The sequence below is a fragment of the Bos indicus x Bos taurus genome, chromosome 6, assembly GCF_003369695.1.
Source record: "Bos indicus x Bos taurus breed Angus x Brahman F1 hybrid chromosome 6, Bos_hybrid_MaternalHap_v2.0, whole genome shotgun sequence".
NCBI lineage: Eukaryota > Metazoa > Chordata > Mammalia > Artiodactyla > Bovidae > Bos > Bos indicus x Bos taurus.
Genome location: NC_040081.1, coordinates 8,161,614 through 8,182,350, shown reverse-complemented (window position 1 = coordinate 8,182,350; position 20,737 = coordinate 8,161,614). Strand labels below are relative to the sequence as shown.

Below are 20,737 nucleotides of genomic sequence, written 5' to 3'. Positions count from 1 at the left end.
TGTAATAATCTCTTATGTCAGTTGTGATTTCTCTGTTTTTATTTCTAATTTTATTAATTTGAATCCTTTCCATTTTTTTTTTCTTGAGGAGTCCAGCTAAAGGTTTATTAATTTTGTTTATCTTCTCAAGAAACCATTTTACTTTTATTGATATTTGCTATTGATTTCTTCATTTCAATTTTATTTATTTCTGCTCTTATGTTTATGATTCTTTCCTTCTACTGACCAGATTTCTTTGTTCTTCCTCCTTTAGCTGCTTTAGATTAGATTGTTTACTTGAGATTTTGTTTTGTTTTATTTTCTGAAGTGAGATTGAATGCTATAAGCTTCCTCTTACAATTGCTTTTGCTGTGTCTCATAGGTGTTGGATGATCATGTTTTCATTGTCATTTTTTTCTAAATGTCTTTTTATTTCCTCTTTAATTTCCATAGTGATGACTTGGTTATTTAGCAGTGCACTGTTTAGCTTCAGTGTGTTTGTGTGTGTGTGTGTGTGTGTTAACATTTTTTTCCCCTGTGATTGATTTCAAGCCTTATAGCATTTGGGTCAGAAAAGATGCCTGATACAATTTCAATTTTCTTAAGATTTCCAAAGCTTGGTTTGTGGCCCAAGGTGTAGTATATCCTAGAGAATGTTCCTTGTGCACTTGTGCAGAAAGTATATTCTGCTTTAATATTTAATTGATATTTATAGGACATTAATTGAGTTAAATGAATCTGATCTATTGTGCTAGTTAAAGCTTGTATTTATTGTTGTTCAGTCACTAAATTGTGTCCGACTCCTTGTGACTCCATGGATTGCAGCACTCCAGGCTCCCCTCTCCTTCACCATCTCCAGGAGTTTGCACACATTCACGTCCATTGAGCCAGTGATGCTGTCTAACCACTTCATTCTCTGCTGCCCCCTTCTCCTTTTGCCTTCAATTTTCCAACATCAGGGTCTTTTCCAGTGAGTTGGCTCTTCACATCAGGTAGCCAAACTACTGGAGCTTCAGCTTCAACATCTGTCCTTCCAATGAACATTCAGGGTGGATATCCTTTAGGATATCTGTTGGATCTCCTTGCTGTCCAAGGGACTCTCAAGAGTCTTCTCCAGTATCACAATTCAATGTATCAATTCTTTGTGCTCAGCCTTCTTCATTACCAAACTCTTACATCTGTATATGACTACTGGAAAAATCATAGCTTTGATTATATGGACCTTTGTTGGCAAAGTGATTATCTTTGCTTTTTTAATACACTGTCCAGATTTGTCATAGTGTTACTTCCAAGGAGAAAGAGTTTTTTTAATTTCCTGGCTGCAGTCACTGTCTGCAGTGATTTGTGAACCAAAGAAAAGAAAATCTGCCACTGTTTCCACTTTTCACCTTCTATTTCCCATGAAGTGATGAGACCAGATTCCATGATCTTAGTTTTTTAATGTTGAAATTCAAACCAGTTTTTTTTTTTTTTTTTACCCTCCTCTTTCACCCTCATGAGGAGGCTCTTTAGTTCCTCTTCACTTTCTGCCATTAGAGTGGTATTATCTTCACATCTGAGGTTGATATTTTTCCTGGAAATCTTTTCTTTTTATTAACGTATCTTTATTTTGGATTAAATATAAAAATTCATATACATAGTCAATATGGAAATATTTTTTCTTTTTAAAAATTAATTTATTTATTTTAATTGTAGGCTAATTACTTTACAATATTGTAGTGGTTTTTCCCATACACTGACATGAATCAGCCATGGGTGTAAATGTGTTCCCCATCCTGAACCCTGCTCCCACCTCCCTCCCCATCCCATCCCTCAGGGTCATCCCAGTGCACTGGCCCTAAGTGCCCTTCTCATGCATCAAACCTGGACTGGTGATCTATTTCATATATGGTAATATACATGTTTCAGTGTACTCTCTCAAATCCCACCCTCTCCTTCTCCCACAGAATACAAAAGTCTGTTCTTTACATTCCTGGCAATCTTGATTCTAACTTGTGATTCATTCAACTTGGCATTTCACATGACATACTCTGTATACACAGAGAAGGCAATGGCACCCCATGCCAGTACTCTTGCCTGGAAAATCCCATGGATGGAGGAGCCTGGTGGGCTGCAGTCCATGGGGTCGCTAAGAGTCTGACATGACTGGATGACTTCACTTTCATGCATTGGAGGAGGAAATGGAAACCCACTCCAGTGTTCTTGCCTGGAGAATCCCAGGGACAGGGGAACCTGGTGGGCTGCCATCTCTGGGGTTGCACAGAGTCGGACATGACTGAAGTGACAGCAGCAGTAGCAGTAACTCTGTATACAAGTTAAATAAGCAGGGTGACAATATAAAACATCCTTGTTGGATGAATTTCTTTCCCAATTTAGAACCAGTCAGTCTTTCCATGTCTGGTTCTAATCCCTTATGATTATATCATACAGTGGAGGTGATGAATAGGTTCAGGGGATTAGGTCTGGTAAACATAATACCCGAAGAACTACGGCCAGAGATGTGTAACATTGTACAGGAGGCAGTCACCAAAACTGTTCCAAAGAAAAAGAAATACAAGAATGCAAAGTGTTTGCTTAAGGAGGCTTTACAAATAACCAAAGAAAGAAGATTTTCCCTTGTAGCTCAGAAGAGTCTTCCTGAAAGGCAGGAGACCTGGGTTTGATTCCTGGGTCAGGAAGATCCCCTGGAGAAGGAAATGGAAACCCACTCCAATATTCTTGTCTGGAGAATCCTAAGGATAGAGGAGCCTGGCAGGCTACAGTCCATGGGGTTGCAAGAGTCGAACATGACTTAGTGACTAAACCACCACCAAAGAAAGAAGAGAAATGAAAGGCAAGGGAAATACACCCAACTGAATACTGAGTTTCAGAGAATAGCAAGGAGAGACTAGAAATAAACAGTGCAAAGAAATGGAGGAAAACAACAGAATGGGAAAGAATATAGATTTCTTTAAGAAGACTGGAGATATCCGGGAAAAATTTCACACAGGGGTGGACATGATAAAGGACAGAAATGGTAAGGACCTAACTGAAGCAGAAGACATTAAGATGAGATGGCAAGAATCCATAGAGGAAATTTACCCCCCACCAAAAAAAAAAAAAAAAATGTCTTAATGACCTGGATAACCATGATGGTGTGGTCACTTGTCTAGACTCAGACATCCTGGAGTGTGAAGTCACATGGGCCTTAGAAAGCACTACTACAAATAAAGCTAGTGGGAGGTGATGGACTTCCAGCTGAGCTATTCCAAATCCTCAAAGATGAAGCTGTTAAAGTGCTCCACTCAGTAACAAATTTGGAAAACTCAGCAATGGTCACAGGACTGGAAAAGGTCAATTTTCATTCTAGTCCTAAAGAAGGGCAATGCCAAAGAATGTTCAAACAGTACATGAATGGAGGACTTCCAGAAGTACAACTGGATTTAGAAAAGGCAAAGGAACCAGAGATTAAAGTGCCAGCATTTGCTGGTTCATAGAGAAAGCACCCTACTCCAGTACTCTTGCTTGGAAAATCCCATGGACGGAGGAGCCTGGTAGGCTGCAGCCCATGGGGTCGCTGAGGGTCAGACATGACTAAGCAACTTCGCTTTCACTTTTCACTTTCATGCATTGGAGAAGGAAATGGCAACCCACTCCAGTGTTCTTGCCTGAAGAATCCCAAGGACAGTGGAGCCTGGTGGGCTGCCATCTATGGGATCACACAGAGTCGGACAAGACTGAAGCAACTTAGCAGCAGCAGCAGCAGCAGCAGAGAAAGCACCCTACTCCAGTACTTCTGCCTGGAAAATCCCATGAAAGGAGGAACCTGGTAGGCTGCAGTCCATGGGGTCGCTAAGCGTTGGACACGACTGAGTGACTTCACTTTCATGAACTGGAGAAGGAAATGGCAACCAACTCCTGTGTTCTTGCCTGGAGAATCCCAGGGACCAGGGAGCCTGGTGGGCTGCCATCTACGGGGTCACACAGAGTCGGACATGACTGAAGCGACTTAGCAGCAGCAGCAGAGAAAGCAAGGGAATTCCAAGAAAACATCTACTTTTGTTTCATTGACTACACAAAAAACCTTTACTATGTGGATCACAACAAACTGTGGAAAACTATTCAAGAGATGGGAATACCAGATCACCTGACCTGGTTCTTAAGAAACCAAACCTGTATGTAGGTCAAGAAGCAACAGTTAAGACTAGCTATGGAACAACTCACTCATTGAGTTCAAAATTGAGAAAGCTTGTGTTTACTTATTTCTTTCCTGCCTGGATGATCTGTCCATTGTTGTAAGTTAAATTCTCCCACTGCTGCTGCTAAGTCACTTCAGTCATGTCCGACTCTGTGCGACCCCACAGATGGCAGCCCACCAGGCTCCACCATCCCTGGGATTCTTCAGGCAAGAACACTGGAGTGGGTTGCCATTGCCTTCTCCGAAATTCTCCCACTACTGTTGTGTAATTTGGAGTCCTTTATTTCATTGTCTTCTCTGATTGCCATGGCTTTCAGAGTTTTAGACTTTCAAAACTGCAATGAAAGTGGTGAGAGTGGAGATCCTGGTCTTGTATCTGGACTTAGAGGAAATGCTTTCAGCTTTTCACTGTTACATATGATGTACGCTATGGGTTTGTCATTTACGACCTCAATTATGTTGAGGTATGTTTCTTCTATACCAATTTTCTGGAGAGTGTTTGTCATAAACAGGTTTTCAGTTTTGTCAAAAACTTTGTCTGCATCTGTTGAGATGATTATATCATTTTTATTATTCAATTTGTTAATGTGCATCACCGTGATTGATTTCCAAATGCTGAAAAACATCCCTAAGTTCCACTTGATCTTGATATATGCTCCTTTTACTTTATTGTCAAATTCAGTTTGCTAGTGTTTTGTTGAGGAATTTTACATCTATATTCATCAGAGAGATTATCCTGTAGTAGTAGTTGTTGTTGTTGTTGTTGTGTGTGTGTGGTGTGGTTTTGGTATCAGGGTGATGGTGGCCTCATAAAATGAGTTTAAGAGAGTTTCTTCCTACAATTTTTTGGAATAGTTTCAGAAGGGTAGGTGTTAATTCTTCACTAAATGTTTGATAGAATTCCTATGAAGCTTTCTGGTCCTAGACTTTTGTTTGTTGAAAGTTTTTTAATCACAGTTTTTTGTTTGTTTGTTTTGCTTTTTCAGTACTTGTGATTTGTTTGTTTATATTTTCTCTTTCTTCCTGGTTCAGTATTGGCATATTATACCTTTCTAAGCATTTATCAATTTCCTCTTGGTGGCCCATTTTATTGACATTTAGTTGCTTGTAGTAGTCTCATAATCATTTGTATACCTGTGGTGTCTATTGTAACATCTCCCTTTTCATTTCTAATTTTATTTATTTGAGCCCTCTCCTTTTTTTTCCTTGATAAGTTAGACTAAAAGTTTATTAAATTTTTTTATCTTTTCAAAGAACCAGATTTTAGTTTCCTTAATCATTGCTACTTTTTTGTTTCATTTCTATTCTAAATTGTATGATTTCTTTCCTTCTACTAAATTTGTGTGTGCTTTTTTGTTCTTCTTCTTTTTCTAATTCTTTTAGCTGTAAGGTTAGGTTTTCTGAGATTTTTTTTTTCCTGAGGTAAGATTTTATGGCTATAAACTTCCTTTTTAGAAGTGTCTTTGCTGCATCCTATTGGTTTTTAATCATCTTGCTTTTATTTTCATTTGTCCCTAAGGTACTTTTTAATTACCTTTTGATTTCTTAGGACATCCATTGGCTGTTTAGCAACATATTGTTTAGCCTCCACATGTTTTTGTGTTTTACAATTTGTCCCCCTTGTAAATGATTTCTTATCTCACAGCATTGTAGTCAGAAATGATGCTTAATATTATTTCAATTTTCTTAAATTTAACCATGGCTATCTTTGTGGCCCAGCATGTGATCAATCCTGGTCAGTGTTTTGTGTCTTCTCTGCTATGTGTAGATGGAATGGTCTGTAAGTATCAATTAAGTCTACCTGGTCTAATGTGTCATTTAAGTCTTGTGTTTTCCTGTTAGTTTTATGTCTGAATGATCTGTCCATTGGTGTAGGTGGAGTGTTAAAGTTCTCCACTGTTATTATATTACTGTTGATTTCCCCTTTTATAGCTGTTAGCATTTGTCTTGTATATTGAGGAGCTCTTGTGTTGTGTGCATATATATTTACAATTATAATCCTCTTCTTGGAATGATCTTTGACCATTGGGAAGTGTTCTTTGTCTCTTTTAACAATCTTTAAAGTCTTTTTTCTGATATGAGTATTGCCTCTCCAGCTTTCTTTTGGTTTTCATTTGCATGCAGTACCTTTTTCCATACCCTCACTTTCATTCTGTAGTGTCCCTAATTCTGAAGTGGGTCTCTGGTAGATAACATCTATGCAAGTCTTAATTTTGTATCCATTTAGCCAGTCTCTGTCTTTTAATCTATTTACATTTAAGGTAATTATCAATATGTTTGTTCCTATTGTCATTTTCTTAATTGTTTTAGATTTGTTTTGTTATGTCTTTTCTCTTTGACTTTTGCTTTCTTCTCTTATGATCTGATGACTAACTTAATTTTGTGCTCAGATTTCTTTACTAATTTTGTGTGTATCTATTGTATATTTTTGGTTTGTGGTTCCATGATGTTTAGACACAGCAATCGACATATAATCAAACCTTTAAAATGCCCTGGTCTTTTTAATTTCAAATGCATTTCCAATATCCTGCATTTGTGCTCTCCTCTTTCATGATTCCTGGTTTTGATATCATATTTATATGAAAATTATTACCCACCTTTAAAATACATATTTGCCTTTACTGGTGAGTTTTTCCCTTCATAATTCTCTTTTTTCTAGCTGCCTTTTGTTGCAAAGCTGGTCTGGTTGTGCTGAATTGTCTTAGATTTTGTTTGTCTGTAAAGCTTTTGCTTTCTCCATTGAATCTGAATAAGAATGCAGCTGTATTTTTGGTTGTAGGTTCTCTTCTTTAATCACTTTAAATATATCATGGGGCTCTCTTATAGCCTTCAGAGTTTCTGCTGAGAAATCAGCTGATAACCTTATGGTAATTCCCTTGTGTTTTATATGTTGCTCTTAATATTTTTTATTTGTCTTTATTTTTTGTTGGTTTGATTACTATGTTTCTTGAGGTTTTTCTCTTTGGATTTATCCTGCCTGAGACTCTCTGCACTTCCCGAACTTGGGTAACTATTTGCTTTTCATGTTAGGGAAGTTTTCAGCTGTTATCTCTCCAAGTATTTCTCCAGGCCATTCCTCTCTGTCTTTTTCTGGAATCCCTATAGTGTGAGTATTGGTGTATTTAATGTTGACCCAGAGGTCTCTTAGCTTGTCCTCATTTCTTTTCATTCTTTTTCTTTATTCAGTTCCATGGTAGTGATTTTCATCATTCTGTCTTCCAGCTCACTTATCCATTTTTCTGCCTCATTTATTATGCTATTGTTTGCTTCTAGTGCATTTTAATTTCAGTTATTTTATTTATCTCTGTTTGTTCTGAGATCTTCTAGCTCTTTGTTAAGCAGTTCTTTTATCTTCTTTATCTGTGCCTCCATTCTTTTGCTGAGTTCTGGGATCATCTTTACTATAATTACTCTGAATTATTTTTTGATTATATTGTCTATTTCTACTTCATTTAGTTGTTCTTCTGGGGTTTATCTTTTTTCTTTATCTGAAATATATTCTTCTGCTGTCTTATTTTGTCTCTTTTTATGCGTATAGTCTCCATTCCAGAGGCTCCAGGATTGAGGTCCTCTTTCTTCTGGTGTCTGTGGTTCTCTTCCTTCTGGTCTCTGTTTCCTGTTGGCTGAGGCTGGTCCAAGAGGCTATGTAGGCTTCCTTGTGTGAGGGATTGGTGCCTTCACACTGGTGGGTGGAGCTGGGTTTTGTCCCTCTGGTGGGCAAGACCATGTCAAGGAGTGTGTTTAGAGGTGGCTCTGAGGTCAGGAAGACTTTAGGCAGCCTGTTGATAGGTGAGGCTGTATTTCTGCCTTATGGGGCTGTTTTTCTGCCCTGTTAGTTGTTTGGTCTGAGGTCTTCCAGACCTGGAGCCAACAGTCTGTTGGATGAGGACAGACATTATTGTCAAAATGGCAGCCTCTGTGAGAGCTCACACCCATGAGTACTCCCCAATATCTCAGCCACCAGGTCCTTAAACCCACAGTGAAACACAGCCACCCCTTTGACTTTCCAGAAGACCCTTCAAGACCAGCAGGTAGGTCTGGTTCAGGCATCTATGAAGTCAATAATTTTTTCCTGGGTGCCAGTGTGCATGAGACCTTGTGTGTGCCCTCCAAGTGTTTTGTTTCTGTTTTCTCCAGTTCTGTGGAGCTCCTGCAATCTAGCTCCACATGCATTCAAAACCAAATGCTCTGGGGACTTCTCCTCCCAGTGACAGTCCCTTATAATGGGGAGCCTGATGTAGATTCAGAAATCTTAATCCTGTGAGAGACCCTCTGTAACAATTATTTTCCAGTTTTTTCATTGCCCACCTGGTGGGTATGGGATCTGACTGCAAATTGAATGGGCCTCTCCTACTGTCTTGTGGCTTCCTCTTTATCTTTGTAGGTAGAATATCATTTTTTGCAGGTTGCAGTCCTTTTTAGTAAATGGTTGTTTAGCAGTTACTTTTGATTTTTTTGTTTTGTTTTGTTTTTGTTAGAGGAGCTGAGTTCAAGTGCTTCTACTTGATAATCTTTTCTCTAATACCTTTAATTCTTTTTTGAAAATTAAGAAGTAAGTTTGTACTTGCTGGCTTAAAATTTGGCAATATTGTCTACTGCCTTGAAACAATCTATATTTAATATCCCTCCCTTAAAAATAAACTCCTTCTCTCATAGCTCAGTCAAAATTGCCCTTTGCTTTTTCTATTCATTGTTTCTATGTTCTTGAGCATCTAAGGTTTTCAAAAATTTTGTGTATCATTTTTCCTTCTGGCTGTAAACAATTTTCCCTTTTTAATGGTTTCTCAGTAGCTAAGTGCACGCAAGGCTAATCTGAAGCATCAACCATAATTTAAATTATTTCGCTCACCCTCATACTTGTTTAAGTGACTTTTTTCTGTCTTCTGATAATGTACACATTTAATCCTAGTATAGAATGCTTAAGTTTTTAATTAAAATATCTCTATAGACTTTTAACTCTACATAAAATAGCAGATGTATTTTAATATTTTTTAATCTACTGTTTCCTTCTCCAGGGGATCTTCCCAACCCAGGGATTGAACCTTGGTCTCCTGAATTCCAGGCAGATGCTTTAACCTCTGAGCCACCAGGGAAGTCCCATTGGGAAACTACTCAATATTTAATGTATGCTTGATGACACAAAATTAAATATGTTCTTCACTTCAAGAATCAGATCTGTCTTTTGTTGAAAATTGTGTGGTGTTTATGTAATTATATCTCTGAAAATCCAAGCAAGAATATGGATTTGTAATATTTATAGTTAAATATGAAATAAATGAACTTACATATGTCAGTATATAGAAAGTTTATTTTTTGTTATTGTTGGTTTTGTTATGTATCAGTTGGCTAGACTGATAAATTCCAAACAACTTTTTTTCCTAGTAAGCTTCCAGTGGACTAAAAGAGTTATTCACTCCTTTATGTTAGAAAGTGGAAAGGAGACGGCAGCCATTTTGTAACACATACACACTTTGTTCCAGTAGTTCAGTCACACAAGAGTGTAGGTGCTGCTGTCCAGAAATTTTATAGATGTAATTAAAGTTCCAAAAAGACTAATTCATAGAAAATGAAAATGGAAGCCACATGTACCTGGCTTTATCAGGTGGGTGCCCTTTAGAGAGGGGCAAGGCCTTTTCTAAACTCCAAAGACTTAAATGCTATGAAATTTGAAAAAGACTTAAATGCTGTGAAAGTGCTACACTCAATATGTCAGCCAGTTTGGAAAACTCAGCAGTGGCCACAAGACTGGAAAAGGTCAGTTTTCATTCCAGTCCCAAAGAAAGTCAATGCCAAAGAATGCTCAAACTACCACACAATTGCACTCATCACACACGCTAGTAAAGTAATGCTCAAAACTCTCCAAGTCAGGTATCAGCAATACATGAACCATGAACTTCCAGATGTTCAAGCTGGTTTTAGAAAAGGCAGAGGAACCAGAGATCAAATTGCCAACATCCACTGGATTAGGAAAAAACAAGAGAGTTCTAGAAAATCATCTATTTCTGCTTTATTGACTATGCCAAAGCCTTTGACTGTGTGGATCACAAGAAACTGTGGAAAATTCTGAAAGAGATGGGAATACCAGATCACCTGACCTGCCTCTTGAGAAACCTGTACGCAGGTCAGGAAGCAACAGTTAGAACTGGACATGGAACAACAGACTGGTTCCAAATAGGAAAAGGAGTACGTCAAGGCTGTCACCCTGCTTTTTTAACTTATATGCAGAGTACATCATGAGAAACGCTGGGCTGGAAGATGCACAAGCTGGAATCAAGATTGCCGGGAGAAATATCACTAACCTCAGACATGCAGATGACACCAGCCTTATGGCAGAAAGTGAAGAAGAACTAAGGAGTCTCTTGATGAAAGTGAAAGAGGAGAGTAAAAAAGTTGGCTTAAAGCTCAACATTCAGAAAACTAAGATCATGGCAACCAGTTCCATCACTTCATGGCAAATAGATGGGGAAACAGTGGAAACAGTGGCTGACTTTATTGTTGGCAGAGCGGGGGGTGGGAGTGGGGCTCCAAAATCACTGTAGATGGTGATCGCAGCCATGAAATTAAAAGACGCTTACTCCTTGGAAGGAAAGTTATGACCAACCTAGACAGCATATTAAAAAGCAGAGTCATTACTTTGTCAACAAAGGTCCATCTAGTCAAGGCTATGGTTTTTCCAGTGGTCATGTATGGTTGTGAGAGTTGGACTACAAAGAAAGCTGAGTGCAGAAGAATTGATGCTTTTGAACTGTGGTATTGGAGAAGACTCTTGAGAGTCCCTTGGACTGCAAGGAGATCCAACCAGTCCCTTGGACTGCAAGTAAATCAGTCCTGGGTGTTCTTTGAAAGGACTGATGTTGAAGCTGAAACTCCAGTACTATGGCCACCTCATGTGAAGTGTTGACTCATTGGAAAACACCCTGATGCTGGGAGTGATTGGGGGCAGGAGGAGAAAGAGACGACAGAGGATGAGGTGGTTAGATGGCATCACGGACTCAATGGACATGGGTTTGGGTAAACTCTGGGAGTTGGTGATGGACAGGGAGGCCTGGCATGCTGCGGTTCATGGAGTCACAAAAAGTCAGACAGGAGTGAGCAACTGAACTGAACTGAAAGACTTAAAACAGCAATTTGATCTGCAGTCACCTTCTCTTTTCTACGTCTCATCCCTTCTCAGCTACTCACTGCATTTGGAGTGGTTTAGTCAGCTCCCAAAATTGTATAAGAAAATTTCTCATAGTAAATTATATGTGTGTGCATGTGTGTGTTTTTATACTCTATTTCTGTTCCTTGGTCAACCTTGACTGATATAAATTTAAACTGTTTCTATATAGTTAGAATTTTAACTGTTTCTAATATACTTGTAATGCATTTGGTAATTTATCTATTTGACATTTGTGTAAATGTACTAAATTACACATTTTATAGAAGGAAAACATTTCTTACTGCTGAACTCAGTCATAGGTGTCCTCAGAGGCCAGAAACAATGGAGGAGGTGAGGCCTCTGGCCAGCTGGGGAAGTACATTGACATTCAGATAACATTTAATAAGTGATATCAGGACATTCAAAAAGAGTTCGATAATGTGCTATTCAAATGAACTATATTTGCCCAACATCCCTCAGTCCCTGTGCTTCTAGTTACAAACCATAGATCGACATCCTTCATTCTCTTTCTGCAGCTTGCCTGATACCCTGCTGCATTCACTATTGTCCAAAGTTGCCCGAAATGGAGCTCTGACCCTTAGTTGTAACCACAAGATACATTTTCATACTTGGAAAGAACAAGAGGAAGAGGGCAAAGTGAATATTTGACAAAGAAAGCTGCAAATTCTCTACCTGAGAATTTCATGAGGATACATCTGTTATGATATCATGTCCAGTATTTGGTTGGATGAATAGTAGAGGCTTCCTTATTGCTGACATGCATCCACCTCTCACTGAGAGAAGAGCGAGGCTTTGTTATTTAATTGAGGGTAACAAAAGAGAATGTGTTAGATATCACTATAATATTATGTGTCTTTATTCCATTTATGTTTTGTGGTTTCACACCCAAAAAATATGTTTGTTAAGCATGGAGATACTTCATTTCAGGAAATATATACTTTTAGTGTTTAATATTTATGTAACTTTCATACAAGGGGGAAAGTTTTAATAATTGATTTTATTTCAAATCTGTTTAATTCCCCTGGGCAAAGATTTATCACACTGTCAGTTATCTCTTGGCTGTCACAGATCTGCCTTCAAATCCTCTTCAGATTTTAACAGAACACTTGTCCTTTGTTTTGATATCACTGCACGTTTATGTATAAGGCATTTGGGATTTGATCTAGAAACTAATTATATTTTAGCAACTCTGAAATTTCAGGATTTCCTTCCCATAATGCACACATCCACTCTATTGCAAAAGTGAGTAAATGATTAAAATAAAGTTCTTGGGGCCCTTTGACTATATCACTAATGACTTCAATGTGTGTGTGATTCCATTTTATCAGAGAACACAGACATTTAAAATAATGAAGATTTTTTGGTTAAATTTTGATCAAGGTCCTAGTGTCCTTTAACTGTATACAGAAACAAAGCAAATATGTCCTAAATGATATGGAATATTGTTCTTTCCTGTTTTATGCCAAAGTTTAACCACTCTCTCATCTCTTCCATGGGGCTTTCCTGGTGGTTCAGTGGTAAAAAAAATCTGCCTGCTAATGCAGGAGATACAGGTTTAATCCCTGGGTTGGGAAGATCCCCTGGAGAAGGAAACAGCAACTCACTCCAGTATTCTTGCTTTGGAAATCCCATGGACAGAGGAACTAGGTGGGGTACAGTCCGTAGGGTTGCAAAATAGACACAGCTAGGTGACTAAACAACATCTCTTTCAGAGAGAAGTAATGTATATTATCAAGGGTATATTAGTTTGCTAGAGCTGACTTACTAAGGTACCACAGACTGGGTGACCTAAATATCAGAAATTTATTTTCTCACAATTCTGGAGCCTAGAAATCCAAAGTGTTGGTAGGGTTAGAATTTTTCTGAGGTTCTCTCCTTAGCTTGAGATGGCTATCTTCTCCCTGTCTTCACATGGTCTTCTCTCTGTACATCTATGTTCTAATCTCTTGCTATAAGATACCAGTCACATGGGATCAAGGGCCACCCTATTCAGTGCATTTTAACTTAATTACCTCATTAATGATTCTATCTCCAAATATAGGTGCTTCAACAAAAGTTTGGGGTTTTTTAAATTGTTGTTGTGGCAGGAGGAGACAAAATTCAGCCCATAACAGTGGCATTTAACATTGAATTTTCAATTTATTTGGATAAGGGTATAAAGACATGAGCTTTATTTTTTTATTATTTTTTAATTTTATTTTATTTTTTTAACTTTATAGTATTGTATTGGTTTTGCCATATATCAACATGAATCCACCACAGGTATACACGTGTTCCCCATCCTGAACCCTCCTCCCTCCTCCCTCCCCATACCATCCCTCTGGGTCATCCCAGTGCATGTTTGGGTTTTAATTAAGGCCTTGTTTCTCAAAAGCCATTTAAAGTTCACAGCAGAATCAAAGGGAAGGCACAGAAATTTCCTATATAACTCCTCCCTCCACATATTCATAGTCTGTTATCAACATACCCCACTAAAGTATGATATTATGGTTTAATCTTGGTGTTGTATATTCTATAGATTTAGACAAATGTACAGTGACACCTATCTGCCAATATACATTATGGTATCAAACAGTCAGCCTTCTGTATCCATGGCTTCAGCATCCACAGATTCAACCAGCTAGGTATTGTGTGTATGTTTATAACCTGAGATTGGAATCCCCAGAATTCAACGTGGAGGACAAGGCAAACTATGGGGCTTATACATCTGAAAATTTTAGTATCAGGAGGAGATTCTGGAATCAATCCCTCATAGATACCAAAAGACAACTGCCTCTCTTTTTCACTGCCCTAAAAGTCCCCTCCAACCCCTGGAAAACACTGCTCTTTTTATTGTGTTTTGCCTTCTCCAGAATATTATGTGTAGTTGGGATCACATAGTATGTAGCCTTTTCAGATTGGCATCTTTTATTTGTCATTGTTCAGTCACTCAGTCACGTCTCACTCTTTGTGACCCCATGGACTGCAGCAAGCCAGGCTTCCCTGTTCTTCACCTTCTCCTGGAGCTTGCTCAAACTCATGTGCATTGAGTTGGTGATGCCATCCAACCATCTAGTCCTCTGCCATCCCCTTCTCCTCCAGCCTTCAATCTTTCCCAGCATCAGGGTCTTTTCTAGTTAGTCAGTTCTTTGCATCAAGTGACCAAAGTATTGGGGCTTTGGTTTCAGCATCAGTCCATCCAATGAATAGCCAGTACTGATTTCCTTTAGGACTGGCTGGTTTGATCTCCTTGCAGTCAAAGGGACTCTCACTTACTGATATGCATTTAAGGTTCCTTTATGTCTTTTCATGGCTTGAAAGCTCATTTCTATTTAGTGTTGAATAATATTTCATTTTCTGAATGCGTAGCAGCTTATCCATTTACCTACTGAAGGACATCTTCATTGCTTACAAGTTTCATCAGTCATGAACAAATCTGCTATAAATATCCATGTGCATATTTTTGCATAATGTAAATTTTCAGCTCCCTTAAGTCAATATCAAGGAGTGTGATTAGTGGATCATACAATGAGAGTATGTTTAGTTTTGTAAGAAACTGCCAAACTGTCTTCCAGAGTGGCTGTACCATTTTGCATTCCCATTAGCAAGGAATGGTTGTTCTCATTGCTTTTCATTCTCTGCAGCATTTGGTGTTGTCAGTGTTCTGGATTTTGTCCCTTTTAACAGTTTTGTAGTGGTATTTTTTTGTTGTTTTAATTTGCATTTCTCTGACAATATATGATGTGAACATTCTTTTCACATGATTTTTGCATCTGTATATTTCTGCTTTATTGACTATGCCAAAGCCTTTGACTGTGTGGATCACAATAAGCTGTGGAAAATTCTGAAAGAGATGGGCATACCAGACCACCTGATCTGCCTCTTGAGAAATTTGTATGCAGGTCAGGAAGCAACAGTTAGAACTGGACATGGAACAACAGACTGGTTCCAAACAGGAAAAGGAGTATGTCAAGGCTGTATATTGTCACCCTGTTTATTTAACTTCTATGCAGAGTATATCATGAGAAACACTGGACTGGAAGAAACACAAGCTGGAATCAAGACTGTCAGGAGAAATATCAATAACCTCAGATATGCAGATGACACCACCCTTATGGCAGAAAGTGAAGAGGAACTCAAAAGCCTCTTGATGAAAGTGAAAGTGGAGAGTGAAAAAGTTGGCTTAAAGCTCAACATTCAGAAAACGAAGATCATGGCATCCGGTCCCACCACTTCATGGGAAATAGATGGGGAAACAGTGGAAACAGTGTCAGACTTTATTTTTCTGAGCTCCAAAATCACTGCAGATGGTGACTGCAGCCATGATATTAAAAGACGCTTACTCCTTGGAAGGAAAGTTATGACCAACCTAGATAGCATATTCAAAAACACAGACATTACTTTGCCAACAAAGGTTCGTCTAGTCGAGGCTATGGTTTTTCCTGTGGTCATGTATGGATGTGAGAGTTGGACTGTGAAGAAGGCTGAGCACCGAAGAATTGATGCTTTTGAACTGTGGTGTTGGAGAAGACTCTTGAGAGTCCCTTAGACTGCAAGGAGATCCAACCAGTCCATTCTGAAGGAGATCAGCCCTGGGATTTCTTTGGAGGGAATGATGCTAAAGCTGAAACTCCAGTACTTTGGCCACTTCATGCGAAGAGTTGACTCATTGGAAAAGACTCTGATGCTGGGAGGGATTGGGGGCAGGAGGAGAAGGCGACAACAGAGGATGAGATGGCTGGATGGCATCACTGACTCGATGGACGTGAGTCTGAGTGAACTCCGGGAGTTGGTGATGGAGTTGGTGATGGACAGGGAGGCCTGGTGTGCTGCAATTCATGGGGTCACAAAGAGTCGAACACGACCGAGCGACTGATCTGATCTGATCTGATTTTCTTTGGTGAGGTGTTTCTTAGGGTATATGGCCCATTATTTAATCGGGTTTTTCATTTTTTCATTGTTGAGTGTTAAATCAAAAGTTCTCTGCGTATTTTGGATGATAGTCAATTATCAGATGTGACTTTTATAAATATTTTCTCCCAGTGTGGCTTGTATTCACATTCTCTTACCCCCTTTTCTTACAGAAAAATTTTTTTTATTTTAATGAAGTTCAGAATTATACGCTTTCCCCCTGGATCTTGCCTTTAGCATTGTATCTAAAATGTTATCACCATATCCAAGGATATGTAGGTTTTTTCTAATGTTACTTCTAGTATTTCTATAGTCTGACATTTTACATTTAGGTCTGTGACCCATTTGGAGTGGGTTTTTTTGTATTTTATATATTTATTTATTAGCTGTGCTGTGTCTTTGTTGCTGTGTGGGCTTTTCTCTAGTTATGCTGAGTGGAGGTTACTCCCTAGTGGTGATGCACAGGCTTCTCATTCTGGTTGGCTTCTCTTGTGAAGCACAGGCCCCAGGGCTCATGGGTTTCAGTAGCTGTGACACGAGGGTTCAGCAGTTGCAGCTTCCAGGCTCTAGAGTATAAGGTCTATAATTGTGTCATGGGTTTAGCTGCTGTGCAGAATGTGGGATCTGGGATATTCAGATCAGGGAACAAACTCATGTCTCCTGCATTGGCAGGTGGGTGCTTTACCACTGAGCCACCAGGGAAGCCCTGAGTTAGTTTTTTGAAGGGTATAAGTTCTCTGCTAGATTCATTTTTGCATGTGGATGTCTAGTTGTTCCAGCACCATTTGTTGAAGAGACTGTCTTTGTTCCATTAGATTGCCTTCCCTCCTTTGTCAAAGATAGGCTGATTATATTTATGTGGGTATGTTTCTGTACCCTCTATTCTGTTCCATTGATTTGTCTATTCTTTACCAATACTATACTCTGTTGATTAGAGTAGCTTTATAGTAAGTCCAAAGTCAGTAACATCAGTTCTCCAGCTTTCTTCTTCTTCTTTTTCAGAATTATGTTGACTATTCACAGTCTTTTACCTCTCCATATATACTTGCTGAGATTTTTGTCAGAGTTGCCTTGAGTCTATGAATAAAATTGGGAAGAACTGACAATATTGAATCTTTCTATTCATGAACATGGAATCTCTCTATTTAGTTATTTGATTTTATTCATCAAAGTTTTTTAGTTTTCCTTATGTACATCTTAGATGTATTTTGTTAAATTTATAACTATGTATTTCATTTTTTGTACTAATGTAAATGGTATTGTTTTTTAATTTCAAATCCCAGTTGTTCATTGCTAGTATATAGGAGGTCAATGATATTTTCAGGAGTCTTAAGCATTCTGAAGAACTTTGCACTAAATCTTACCCTAGAAATGATAGATTCATCATGACTTTCAAACTCTTGAGTCAAATATTAACACTAAATATTAACATGGAATTAGTTTATAATTATTTATTTATTTAAATATGCTGAATTAACTACATCTTATCTTTTGCATCTGTGCTATATTTTAAAAACATTCCCAATATCAATTGTATGTAACAAGTTAATCTCAGAATGATTTTGAAAATATTTAAATCTTACAAGCAAATAAATTACCAGAAATAACTTTAAGTTGATTTTACTTTGAAGTGTGTTTTGATCGAAATATACACAAGTTAGATATTCTTAGCCTACCATATGCAGCTTGCATGAATACAAACCAATTTTTATATCAGCAGGTACCAAGGTTGTTATGCAATTAAATGGAGATGGAATGCATTTTTAAGTTAATTAAAGTAATCTGCTAGTTTTGTTCCATTTTAGATACACAGCCTTAGAAGTATAGATTGTATTGCTCATTCTTCTAGGTTTATGACATATTATTTCTGTTGCTGGCTTCCCAGATGGCTCAGTGGTAAGGAATCTGCCTACCAAGCAGGAGACTCGGGTTTGATCCCTGGGTCAGCAAGATCTCATGGGAGTAGGAAATGGAAACCTACTCCAAAAGAAAATCCCATGGACACAGGAGTGTGGTGGGCTACAGTCTATTGGATTTCAAAGAGCTGGACATGATTTAGCAACTAAAGAACAGCAGCAGTATCTCTGTTGCCAGGTTTTGGGTTTTATATTTTGTTTTTCCCTTAACTCCCTGCTTAATAATTTCAATAGTACACATTCTTATTTTAATGTGTACTTTCCTAGTGGCTCAGCTGGTAAAGAATCTGCCTGCAATCAGGAGACTCAGGTTCAATTCCAGGGTCAGGAAGATCCCCTGGAGAAGGAAATGGCAACCCACTCGAGTACTCTTGCCTGGAGAATTCGATGGACAGAGGAGCATGACAGCCTACAGTCCATGGAATCACAGAGTAGGACACGACTGTGTGACTAACTTTCACTTTTTTTATATGTATATTTATTTAAATATTTACATCAGTGAAAATCACACTCATTTAGTTTAAAATTTACCCAAATGGTATACATAATAAATCTTAGTGTTATTTTATTATTGTTGTTTAACGATATTTTTCCAATTTAACAATGCTCCTCTAATAGATATAGTTACTCATTTGACTACTGCATGGCAAAGTCTATCTCTGACTGTTTATTAGCATAAAAAATGCTACATTAAATCATCTTGTAAAACTCTCTGATACATGTATAAGACTTAGAGCTAAGGGGTAATTTACTTTTATCAAAAAGTGCCCATTTCCATTCCAGAACCACTGATAAAGCTTACTATATCAGACTTACTATAAAGCTACAGTAATCAACACAATGTGGTATTGGCAAAAGAATAGACAAATATTTATTTATTTATTTTTGCTTTCTTGTCTGTATTCAAGGTCATGTGATTTTAAAAAATAGAATCTGATACTTATTTTCTGTCACCAAGGCTCCACCCATAGCCCATATTTTCTCAAAAACCTGTGTGAGAAGAGATTAAGAATATTCAGTAGCCTGAGCATATGTTGCTGCCTACTTCTTTTCATCCCCATGCTGAGAACTTTGAGCGCTAATAGGGAAGTGCTGACTGTTAGGTCAAGAGGACACCTGCAAGACTTTAGGCAGCTTGCAACCTCAGGTAGAGTAGCAATGAATTCAAAAGTTGGGGAAGTCCATCCACCCTGACACTTCTCCTTGGCTACAGGCTTTTCAGCAACACCATATTTTTTTCTTTAATTTCTTTAGTCTTTCTATAGGAGCAGAGGATAGGTATGTTTTCCCAAGTCATCTAAGAGGAATATTGCCAAAGAAAGTAGGATTTTCTGAGCCAGCATCCACTACATCAGACCCAATGAGTGTGTCTCCTTGTGGCTATATGTATGGCAGTGATCATATAATACAGAAGAGAATGTGTTAAACAGAGCCATAGTGATCAGTCTACAATAAGATGCCTTGATTAGAGCTCAACCTTGGAATCTGTACTCAACAAATGATAGATCTCCCAGAAAGATGCCTGAATCTGCTTAGTAAAGACTCTGGGGATGAAGCATGAAACAGTAGATGGGGATCAAGAAGCAGCTGTCAGCATGAGTACTGCATTCTGGCTGGTGCTGCTAGAGGATATGACTCTGTCATAAGCTTAATTTTCAGAGGCCACAATGGCTTGAGTCTCTAGTACAGGTGTCTGCAGACGCCATCGATTTTCTTTCTGAAGGTACACCCTTTCCTCTGAGGTTCAGTTTTGGTGACATCCACCACATAGGAATTTGTGGTTATTTGATCCCTTCTACAGGTTTTCAAGATCTTTCTGTGTTGTTGGGTGTTGTCATTACAGACATGCCTGCATTTCAAGATCTTTCTGTGATGTTGGGTGTTGTCATTATAGACATGCCTGAACTGGCTAAGTCTGCTCCTGCCCCTAAAAAGGGCTCTAAAAAAAGCTGTGACCAAGGCCCAGAAGAAGGAGGCAAGAAGCGCAAGTGCAGCCACAAGGAGAGCTACTCCATGTACGTGTACAAGGTGCTGAAGCAAGTCCATCCGGACACCGGCATCTCGTCCAAGGCCATGGGAATCATGAACTCCTTCATCAATGACATTTTCGAGCGCATTACTGACAAGGCATCGCACCTGGAACATTACAACAAGTGCTCAACTATCACATCCAGGGAGATCCAGACCGCCATGTGCTTGCTGCTACATGGGGAGCTGGCCAAGCACACCCTGTCCAAGGGCACTAAGGCTGTCACCAAGTATACCAGCTCCAAGTAAATATGCCTAGCCACTGTTAACGGAGAAGGCAATGGCACCCCACTCCAGTACTCTTGCCTGGAAAATCCCATGGATGGAGGGCCTGGTAGGCTGTAGTCTATGGGGTCGCTAAGAGTTGGACACAACTGAGCAACTTCACTTTTTTTTTTTTTTTTTCACTTACAGATTTTCAAGGGCTCTAGATATTGGACATTTTTCTGAGGTTGTGGCAGGAACCAGTACACAATGCTTTATGAGCCATTTTCTGAAATACAGAGAAAGAATTATGAGCATCTGTATTTTTTGTGCATTTAATAGTTAGAATGTAGAATCTTACTGTGTGACTTAATTTTTATA

The 20,737-nt window shown here is 38.6% G+C and overlaps 1 protein-coding gene across 1 annotated transcript; it reads left to right on the top strand.

Annotated features, from left to right (window-relative positions):
- The first annotated feature begins 19,969 nt into the window (after positions 1–19,969).
- On the top strand, positions 19,970–20,401 carry LOC113894780 (histone H2B type 1-L-like). The gene has a single exon (XM_027545430.1). The coding sequence runs from the start codon at positions 19,970–19,972 to the stop codon at positions 20,399–20,401; it is 432 nt and encodes a 143-aa protein (XP_027401231.1).
- Positions 20,402–20,737: the final 336 nt, after the last annotated feature.

Coding starts and splice junctions, on each gene's coding strand:
- LOC113894780 (XM_027545430.1), top strand. CDS start 19,970: ATGCCTGCATTTCAAGATCTTTCTGTGATGTTGGGTGTTGTCATTATA.